Raw genomic sequence first — 11,351 nt, 5'->3', positions numbered from 1 at the left:
CTGGTGTAACGCATGGGTGCTTGCTAGAGGCAAGTTCACTGAACAGACCCACCAGAGGATTCCATATGGATGGTAACCCTAGTGTCTATGGAATAAATCTTCTAACAGATGGTGGTGCATGTGATCCTTAGACTTGAGATCACTAGAGCGTCTTGTACACCAATTGGTGTAGTTCTATTGAGAGCTATCAATACGGTAGTGATTCGCTACATTAAGAAGTGTATCGAGACTGGTGGATCGACAAAGGATTCATCACTCCTAGGTACATGAGAAGTTATCTCACTAGGTAATTCAATAAATGACAATGACACTAAATCTGTGGCCAGAGTGGGATTGAGTTGATACTCAATCCAATTTAATATTCTTGTCACTGGTCCAGTAACTGAATACAAACATGTCGAGGATATCTGAGGTTGACACTATTTATGTACCTCATTTTCGATGAGATAACAGTTTATGAAAGGATTTGATTACACAGTAACCATACCGTTGACAGGCTACGGTTCGCTGAATCTGAATCTATCGGGTGGCCATGATGCCTTGCTAGGGGTCAATCTTGGTCTGTGTGTAGTGAGACGATTAATTGGTGTTAATCGCGATACTACACACTGTCGATATGATGACGAGCCTACGGGTCACACACTTAGAAGATAATTTAAGAATCAATTTGTGAGAAGGGTATTTTGGTAATTTCACAATGCAATTAAATTTACTGAGGTTGTTGCCTGTATTTAATTTTAATATTAAAATTAAATTAGTGAGATTATATTTAAATATATCTCTGTATATATTTAAATGAATTATTATTATTAATTAAATATTAATATATTATTATTTATTAATTGATTTTAATTATAATAATAATTAATTAATTAAAATACCATAAAGGCTTTGTTTGGTTGCAAGGGTAAACTAAGGTTGGAGCCCATGACTATTCCTAAGTGGAATTGCGTTTTAATTGTTACTTAAAATTAAAACATATGAGAATTATTCATTCAATTAAAACCCTAGCCACCCTATCTCTCTCTCTCTCAAGAAGAAAATTTTTCTTGTTCTTCTTTCTTGATTCTTGAAGCCCTTGATTGTTCTAGCAAAATAATCAAAGGTTCTGCAGATTATCTTCGTGTGGACTTCCGTGAATGCGATCCTACTTTGAATCGATTGGCAAAAAATCACGTGAACAATAGACGGTGAACAGTAGACATCGAATAGTAACTGTGAACAGTGTTCCTGTCTGAAATCAAAGATATTCGAAGGAGCCTCCAAACGTACGTAAGTATTCTAATCTTTGAATGGATTTACTTTATACAGATTTTTGTTTATAAATATGTAAACGGTATAATCTATACTCGGATCTAGGCAAAGAAAGGTAATTGATTAACCGATTGAATTTTTGTTTTCCGTTGCATATGGTAGATTAATTACTTACACATAAAACATACGATCGGGAAAGAAAGGTTCATTGAAGTTTAACTTCATTGTGGCTTAGGGGTTATGGAGCATTGCTAGATGCCTACCATGATCGATGAGAGATTTGATCATAAAGAGTTATGACGAAACATATCGAATTACGATATTTGGCCCACAGCTAGGTTATAGTGAACCTAAGTAGTCACACCTAAAAACCAAGTATGAGAAGAGAGAGCAATACATATCGTTAAAGGTTAACGATATTCAGATGTAAATGTGTGTATCCGAATTTATGTATTGGTGAGAAATGATTACTCATGGGAAGCTAGCACTTACTAAGGGTAATAAAGTAATTTGGTCATTATTGTATTAGATTCAATTATGGACTAAAATATATTATTGAATTGGATTCAATAATGGGTCAAATATTAAATAGGATTATTTTATATGCCTTGATTATAAGTTTGTTTAAATCAAGGATTTAATATTAAGGAGCTAATATTAAATTGAAATTGTTTCAAGGACTTAGGCTCAATAACGATTTAATATTAAGAGTTAATATTAAATTGAAATTAGTTTGAAGACTTGAAAATAATATTGAATTTGTATTAAGTGTTAATATAGGATTTATATTAATTCAAGGACTTGAGAATAATTTCAAATTATTACAAAACGGTCCTTGTATATAAATAAGTGATATTCCCAAATTTAATCTAATTTTCATTTTGATTGAAAATCTCTCTCTTGAGCTCTCATGGTTGGCTCTCTCTTCTTCATCTTAAGGTGGACTTTATTTTGAGGATTTTCATCAAATTTGTTGAAGATCTGGAAATTATTTTCAAGTTACAAAAGTTGTAAAGCATAAAAGGTAACAATTTCACCCGTTTTAGTTTCAATAACATGTCATATGACCTTATACCATGTTTTACACCAATTTTACCCTTTATAAGCATGAATTCTTACACATAGAATTTGTTTCAGTCAGATTTCTGCCGAACGAGAACCTTCTTGTTTCTCAGATGTAGTTTCCCATCCTCATAGGCGTCAAGCTATGGTACCTGAACTTAATGCTCTTGCTAATAACCATACATGGGATCTTGTGTCACATCCCTCTCACAGAAAATTGATTGGCTGTAAATGGTTGTACAAGATCAAATATCATGCTGATGGCTCTATTGAAAGATACAAAGCCCGTCTTGTTGCCAAAGGATTTACTTAACAAGAAGGTTTTGATTACCAAGGGACATTTTCTCATGTTGCAAAACATGTCATAGTCCACGCTTTTCTTTCAGTCGTCTCTGTCCGCGGTTGGTCGTTACACCAAATGAATGTGCACAATGTTTTTCTTCATGGGGATCTCCATGAGAAAATTTATATGGAACTTCCTCCAGGAATTCGTAGACAGGGGGAGAACATGGTTGGTCATCTACGAAAGTCTCTTTACAGTTTAAAACAAGCATCTCGATAGTAGAATGCTAAATTCACAAAGGCTCTCACAAGCATATGCTTCCATCAGTCTAAACATGATTATGCACTCTTCTCTTGGCACCGAGGTAACTCTTTCATCATTCTCATAATTTACATCGATGACATCCTGATCACAGGAAATGATTAAATGGTCATTAAAGCTCTAAAAGAGCATCTTAACAAACAGTTTTTCATCAAAGATCTGAGAGAGCCAAAATATTTTTTAGGAATTGAAATTGCAAGATCTCCAACTAGTATATCTCTCAATCAATGCAAATATGTATTAGAACTCATATCAAATTCTAGATTATAAACCTATAAACCAAGTGTTGTCCCTATCGAACAAAATACCAAACTCACAACCCAAGAGTATGATAATGGGATATCGTCTTTAGAAGTAGATCCACCATTACAAGATCCTTCACATTACCAAAGACTTGTAAGACATCTCATCTACCTTACAATGACACGACCAGACATAAGTGATGTTGTTCACATACTCAGTCAATCTATGCATGCTTCAAAACAATCTCATATAGATGCAGCAATGAAGGTCCTCAAATTCTTGAAAGGATGTCCTAGCTTAGGACTTCTTCTACCTCAGAATAGAAACTTAGAATTTATAGCTTATTGTGACTTAGACTGGAGAACATGTCCAATGACAAGAAAATCACTTATTGGTTTTTTGTTTAAAACTTAGAGGATCACTTATCTCATAGAAAACAAAAAAGCAGTCAATGGTATATTTATCATCAACAGAAGCCGAATATAGAGTCATGGCCAAAACCACGTGTGAGATTGTCCAGATTCTTGGGCTCCTAAAGGACTTAGAGGTGCAAGTTAACGGGCCTGTCAATTTGTATTGTGACAACAAAACTGCAAACAACATTGCCACAAATCCAGTGTTTCACGAAAGAACAACACATATAGAGATTAAGTGCACTTAATCAGAGAAAAAATTTAGGAAGGGAGGTCAAAACCGTGCACATTCGAACGATGGAACCGTTAGCATATAGTTTCACAAAACTGTTATGTAGCAAACAACATTCACACTTGCAACGCAAGCTTGGAGTTTACAACATATACAAACCACAAGTTTGAGGGAGAGTGTTGGAGTAAATCAAGGAGTGATATGCGGAGCAAATCATGGGATGATTAATCAAATCATGGATTAATTGATATTAGCTTTAATATCAATATTTCTGTTACCTTATTTTGAATTATTGTAACATTATGACACATATTGTGTTTCCTTTTATTTCTTTTACATTTCAGTATAAATTCACAGTATATACATGTACAAAACGCATTGAATAGAAAATTATTCTTCTCCATCCCATCTCTTGGCATTCTTAGGCAATCTCAGTTTATACTTCTCTTGCCACTCTTGCCTCAATTTGACATGAGGTTATCAAGTGAGTTTTAATAGGGTTTTCTTTCTTCTTTTATTTGTCTTTTCAATTACTTGCACACGTGGCAACATCTCGTGAAAAGCTCTCTTAAATGCTTCGCTACAGATCCTCAATCCTATTTATTGATCGTTTTAACTTCATAAATAAATGAAAAGTCAAAGTTATCCTTCCTCCATGTATTTCAAACTAATATCGTCTTGTTTTAAGGGCTATTATGTTAGTGAGAAATCAAAGGGTCCATTGCTATAATAAACTAAAACTATGGGAACCAAATAAAATTTCTGTCTGTATAAAATCAATCTAATATTTTTTGGGCCCAACGTAAATGAACTTTTTGGGTTGTTTTAACTTTTCTTTTGAAGCCTAGTAACTTAAATCCAACATTTTTAAATTAAATTTGGATCATTTGACTGTTTTAAAAGTAAACATTTTAGGCCCGAAAGAAGTAGTCCAACTCACCATTAACCGACCCGACCTGATCTAACCCGAACAGGTTGGGTTGACATTGGGTCTTAAGTCAGTTTGGGGTCCAATAAGCTGGACCTGATTTTGACCCAACCCAAACCTGAACTTGTCTACCCCAACTGAATGCATATTTGGCAAGCTTTGGATCTAACATCAAATATTAGCATCAAGTCACCAGCTCTACATACTTGGGCTTTGCATTTTGGGAATACTACTTTTAGTATTCCCAAAAAAGTTAAATAATAAAATACCCAAAAACTTATAATATTATTCAACTTTTTTTAAACCTCCTTAAATTTGTTAATTTAATTAAATACCCCTAAATATTTTTTAAAAAATTACAAAAACACCCCAACAATCTACATTTACCAGATTCCGGCCACCACTACTGAAAAATAGTCGGAATCTGGTAGGATGGCGCACTACCGGTTGAATCTGACTGGTATTACGTCGATCTAGCCTTTTCCGGCCAGATCCACTGTGGATCTGGCCGAAAAAGGCCAGATCTTTGGCCATAACCAGTCGATAACGACAACCAACAAACGGTCGTTGTTGACCATCAACGACGACTGTTTATTGGGCGTCGTTAATGAGCAAATACGGCCAGATCTGGCCGTCAATGGCTAGATCCACCGTGGATCTGGCCGGAAAATGCCATATCGGCGCACGACCAGCAAGATCCAGCCGGTCATGCGCTGATACGGCGACTCCGACCACCCTCCGACGGTGGTGGCCGGTTGTCCGTATTTGAGGATGGGTTGGGGGTATTTTTATTAACTTTTAATGTTTTATTATAAGAGGTATTTTGTAAAAAAAACAAATATAAGGGGTATTTTATAATATGTAAATCCTACATCGTAATATCCGCTCAATTCAACTTTTTTTTTACTTTTTCCAAAACAAAAAATTATGAACCAAGCGGAGCTTTGTTGTTTCACAATTTTTTTTTTTTTTTTAATGTAATCTTTGGAAATCTGTATTATTTTTTAATAAGTTATTTGCTATATTTTTTGTGACATAAAAAGGCCCCAAAAAAGTTAAAGAATTGTAAAACTAGCCTGCAACTATTATTATCATATGATCTTTGTGACAATATCATACCAATAATGCTTATATATTTAAAATTCTATATTTAAATGATGTGTAATCTTATGCTAAAATGTAAATGAAGTGGTGATTTGGTGAATGATATAACAATGCCTAAGGATGACAAATCACTTAAGACTAGGGATGGCAATGAGATAGGGTGGGCCGAGGCGGGTTAGGGATTACCATCCTTATATTCATCCCTAAAAAGGGAAGTGACTTTTAGCGTCCACTATATTTGTCTTTAACCCCTATCTTCAAGTTTGAGTGGGGATATAATTGTAATAAAAAAATATATATTCATCTTCTTGTTCCATATTTCTACAATTATAAAAAGTTAAAAATAAATTTAAATCAATCAGGATTAACAATAAAACAAGAGACCAAATCAATCAATATTGTTATCATACAATTATGGATTAATTTGTTTACATAATCAAAATCTCTAAACTCTTACAATCAAATAATCATTTTTAAATCCATTTTGATAAAAGAAAAATCTTGTTTCATTCTAGTTAAAAAGAAAACACTCGGTATCACAAATTCTTATTGAGGAATTTTGTGATACTCAGACCTCAAAACTCTTATAATCAAGCAATTAACTCTAAATCTCATCTTGAAAAATGAAAAATTTAGTTTCATTCCTATTAAAACAAAACAACTACTATTAGAAACTCTTATTAAGAAAATTAGTGATAAATGGTTTGATTGATTTTTTCTCGTGCTTTATTATAATTCTTATTGACTTAAATTTTAATTTTGATAATTGCAAATTTAAAGTTTTGAAGTAAAAGTACGAAATAAAGAAGAATTTTTTTGTTACAATTATATCCAGACATAAACTTAAAGATGGGAGCTAAAGACAAAAATAGCGAGGGCTAAAATCACTTCCAAACCAACTCTTGTGGTATGATGAAGTGAATGATGGATTAAGAATTTAAAAGACTAAGGGATCTTGAGTTAAAGTTGTAGGAAGGAAAAGAGGTGGCCATCAATCACCATACGAAAAAAAAAAATCACTTTCTGAAAAAAAAAAAAAAAAAAAAAATAGAGAGCCCCATCCTCAACTCAATCCACTTTTTTATTAAGTAGGGATCAAGCTAGGGATTCCCCGAAAAGAAAAGGCAATTCCTGTCCCTGCTCTAGTCCATCCCGAAATTCCTTAAATTAATTTTCTATGATTGATTGTTTTGAAATTATAATATTTTTTAATTTAAGATAAACTTTATTGTGTTATATTGTCACTTATACTTAAAAAAAAAAAAAAAAAAAGAAGTAAATTAGCAATTAGCATTGTTTAGCAATTAGCTAGCAAAAAGTTCATTTAATGAATATATAGATTATATAAGGAAACATTAGTGATCTTAGTTCTTACAATATACATTTTTTTGCATGCAATCTATCGAAAAATAATTCAATATTCAATTAATCTTTGAATTAAAAATACAAATTAATATCAAAGATGTTAATTTACTTTTCAAAACTCTTCAAATCTTAAAAAAAAAAAAAAAAAAAATATTTCTTCAAAATATAATATATATATTGCACCTTAATTATCGTATTTAACACCTAAAATATTTATTCCTTAACTATAATATGTAGAATATATAAAATATTTTTTCTATAAATGATATTGAAATGAAAAAATATTTATTTTGCTTTAAAAATATTTTGTTTATTTAATTTTTAAATATGGTAGGGATTTGGAGTTGGGCTGGGGATTTGAATCAATCTTCTTCCCTGCCTGAAGTAAATGGGGGATGAAAAATCATACTTCAATTAAGGGACGTTATATGGTGATTTAACGATAAGTTTAATTGAAAAAAAGATAAAAAGAATTAGATGTCATTAAATTTATTTTTCTATTTTTTTAATTAAGTTTAGTTCTTAAATTAAAAACTAAAAAAAATAAAAAGGACCAAAAAAGTTGTTATGTTAGAAAAACCAAAGAAAAGCAAATTCAAAACTTAAAAGGAAACTTAATGAAAAAGAAAAGAGCGTTAAAAAGAAGGCTCTTTTTTTTTTTTTTCCAAAATTTTTAATTTTTATTGTATGTTTAACTTTTTTTTTTTACTTTTTTTAGTAACTTTAATTTTTTTTTTAGAAGATATAATTTAAATGTATATTATTACTGTTTTTCTTTATACAGTATAAAGTTAAATATAACTCTGACTCTCTGAGTACCTATTTATTGTCTCTTAACTGAAGAATTTACAATGTTATTGTCACTTAATTGAAAGATTTATAATTTTTGTTATCTCAGTAAAAATTCCTTAAAAATTGTGCCCTTGTTAATCTCCCTTAACTAAACAATAGGCGGCTTACACCAACTCGGCTGAAATTGAATAGACAATCTTTCTCTAGGGTTTAATTCGAATTTGAAGCCAATTCAATTTACAAAACACAATACAAAAATTGAGTGATGGGCTCTTCGTCGACCGAAGCTTTTCCAGCAATGCAGGTTTCCTCAAAATCCTTTCATTTTCAATTGAAAAATTTGTTTACACTTGTTCAATCTTGTTCGTACATAATTGTTTTACAAAACTTTTATTGTAATGAAACTTCAAGTTTTTGATTGTTTGAGATTAGAATAAGTTGAGAAAGGGATAGAACTATTTATCTTTAATATGGGTCTCGTTCAGCTTAGTCATCTAGTTTTCTTTGTTTGTTATTTACTTTGTAAAGAAATTTTGCTTGGAGGAATACCTGCATGCCTTTGTACAAGTTACCCAAGTTCTTTTAATTACTTCCATCTTAAAATTTACTTCTTTGATTTATCAATTGTTAAACCCGAAGACATTGCAGAAGTCTAAGGTCGTGGCTTTATGTTTTCTGTGGGTTCTTCGCTTTTGCTTAGAAAATATTATTCAAAGTAAGTTTGGCTGATGATATTTGGGAAAAATAAGGTTTGCTGATAATATTTGGGAGGCATAAGTTCCTCTAAAACTGTTTGCAGTCATGTATTGTTTGTTGTTAATGTTAGAATTTATTATAAATCCTAGCACTTTGTAAAAACTAAGATTTTTGGGGTATACGTGTCTGGATTTCTTTCTTCCTTTTCTTTATTAACTCCTGGGTTCTATAGTATTTTTGCAATTTTTTTATTTTATTTTATTTATTTATATATCTTGTGAGCATATGTTTGCAGGAAGTTTTGCTGGAGTTTCGTGCTGGTAAAATGAAATTTGAGGGAAAGAAGGTTGTCCCTGACGCACGTAAAGGACTTGTTCGCATAGCAAGGGTATGATGAATTTGACATGATTTCTTTCTCTAGGTTATATTTCTATCTAAGAGTTCATTTATAAGTAATCTTTAGTGGTTCTAATTTTCAATTCTTCTCTCTGTCCATGTTCTGCATCAATAATATTGAACTTACGTTTCTTATTTTGAAATTCGTCTTTTGGGCTAATATTCAGCACAATATTTTTGAACATGAGCCTGATCATTTTTTTGTTAGGGAGATGAGAGATTGATCCATTTTCAGTGGCTTGATCGCACTCAGAACGTTGTCGAAGATGTATCCAAATTGCAATGTTTTGTATTTTTGCTGTATATGACTAACAGTCACTCACTTAACTTCTTGGTTGTTTGTACAAAAATTGCTAGTTTCCACATATTTGAATCTTTCTTTTGGTTTGCCAGAGGTCCGAGTTAATGTTTAAAAGGGCATGCTTTCGGAATTTTGAAGCATGAGGTGTATTTACTTCATGTTAGTTTTAGATTTTGCATTCAGGCTTTTGATTAACCAGTTCCACTTGTTAAATCAGCAATCTTTTAGTTCTGGCTTAATTTTCTAAATAGAACAGTTTAGATTTTTGTTGTTGCAGTGGCTTCTCTTTGGTATTAGAAGCAACTTAGATATAGCCAAGATTCAAGGGCTGAAATTGGGTGCTGTTTCATTGCCAAGGTGGGGAAAGAAAGGGGAAAAGAGTCTTATTTTTAGCTGAGTAAGTTTGCCATGAAATTTATAAAGGTTGCTGTCCAGAGATATATAAGGCATAGAAGATAGTGCTAATAGTAGGATAAGAAATAAGAGAAGTGTTGACAAAAGTTAGCCATTAGATTTACACAATTTTGTTTTTTAGATGGTTGAATCAAATGTCTCTAGTATGTGGAAAAACATTTCATGGAAAGTGCCAATTGCTGAACTTTTCTTTGTGGTCCTTGTTGCTACAGAAGTGGATAGTGCCCTACTTTTGAAGCTGAGTACATATGTGGGTGTGAGTGGATCTTTGTCCCTGTTAAGGACCTTTTCATGTTAGGCTGGTGAGGAGTTTGGGAATATAATGAAGTTTTGGATGTATGGGTTTTCTTAGCTTTGTATTTCTTATGCTCTCTGACTCCGTCTTTGTAGTGCTGTTCCTTTTTTGGTTAATTCTGTTTGGCTGGTATGTTATAACAACCAACTTGATGAGCTGTATTTTTATTTTTATATTTTTAATTAATATGCATAGGGGTGAACCAAAATTCCATTGAATGGAAGAGAAAATAAACATGAATTTAACAGCTTTACTACAAAAACTTATGTAAAATCATGAAAATGAGGATAACGTAGCTACCCAATCCTCTTGAATGAAGAATAAAAAATTCCCTTCAAATTTCTTTGTAATCGATGCTCTCAAAGAAAAGAAGCAAGAGAAAGAACTCTTTCCCTTAGCAGCTCTAAGTCTTCATGCTTATCTTTGTTAAATATCCTTTTATTCTCTCTCTCCAAGTAACCCAAACCATTGTAGCATAGCTGACATACAACATCTGCAGAGGACAAATTTGATTCTCCACCAAGCAACCAATGATATTCAATAAAGGACAGGATATTGCACTTGGTTATAGTTTGGTATGACCCACATTTATTAGCCTATCCAGAAATTTTAAAACATAACTTTGAAGCTACAGGACAATGAAGGAACAATGGTTAAATCTTTTGGCTACCTTTTTTTAACATATGATGCACCAATTTTGCTTAGTTATGACTGTACAATCTGGATACACACGTGCAATTTAAGATTGGCTGTCTGCTTAAAAATAGACCTATTATACTCCTTTGATATCACTTTCTGTTCTTATTGTTTGTGTCGTTATGGTACCTATTACTGCTGGTGCTCCTTGGTAGAACCTCTTTTGTATTCCTTGATGCAAGATGCTACAGGATCAGATTATTTTTCCTGATGAAGCAGTGTTTGAGAAGGTATCATTCTTCATCTTGAAATGTTCTGCTTTTATAGATGAGAATATCTCAATTGTTGTCTGTGATCTTCATCATTATGGTTATTTCTTTTAACTCAGGTTAATCAAGCATCAGGAAGGGTATACATTTTGAAGTTCAATACTGATGATCGGAAGTTCTTCATTTGGATGCAGGTCAACCTTGCTTTGGTTCCTTTGATGTAGCATCACTTGTTTTACCAGTTATTGATTCTGAACTCTGCTGTTTTTCAGGAGCCTAATGCTGAAGGTGACTCGCAATTGTGTAGCTCTGTCAACTATTACATCAATCGACCATTAGGTATATGA

General features: G+C 32.4%; 1 protein-coding gene across 1 annotated transcript; it reads left to right on the top strand.

Annotated features, from left to right (window-relative positions):
- Window positions 1–8,083: 8,083 nt before the first annotated feature.
- On the top strand, window positions 8,084–11,351 carry LOC116118999 (26S proteasome regulatory subunit RPN13-like). The gene is made up of 6 exons (XM_031404957.1): window positions 8,084–8,301; window positions 8,989–9,081; window positions 9,298–9,357; window positions 10,987–11,025; window positions 11,124–11,198; window positions 11,277–11,351. The coding sequence occupies exons 1-6, from the start codon at window positions 8,263–8,265 to the stop codon at window positions 11,349–11,351; spliced, it is 381 nt and encodes a 126-aa protein (XP_031260817.1). The 5' UTR covers window positions 8,084–8,262.

This window comes from Pistacia vera, unplaced genomic scaffold, assembly GCF_008641045.1.
Source record: "Pistacia vera cultivar Batoury unplaced genomic scaffold, PisVer_v2 Contig869, whole genome shotgun sequence".
Lineage (NCBI taxonomy): Eukaryota > Viridiplantae > Streptophyta > Magnoliopsida > Sapindales > Anacardiaceae > Pistacia > Pistacia vera.
Note: the sequence above shows the minus strand (reverse complement) of the source record. Positions and strands in the feature narration are given on the sequence as shown.

What these genes read in the sequence shown, in the direction of transcription:
- LOC116118999 (XM_031404957.1), top strand. Translation starts at nt 8,263, where the DNA reads ATGGGCTCTTCGTCGACCGAAGCTTTTCCAGCAATGCAG. An exon ending in ATGAAGCAGTGTTTGAGAAG is followed by an intron (nt 11,026 to 11,123) that starts GTATCATTCTTC and finishes CTTTTAACTCAG; the next exon opens with GTTAATCAAGCATCAGGAAG. An exon ending in AGTTCTTCATTTGGATGCAG is followed by an intron (nt 11,199 to 11,276) that starts GTCAACCTTGCT and finishes GCTGTTTTTCAG; the next exon opens with GAGCCTAATGCTGAAGGTGA.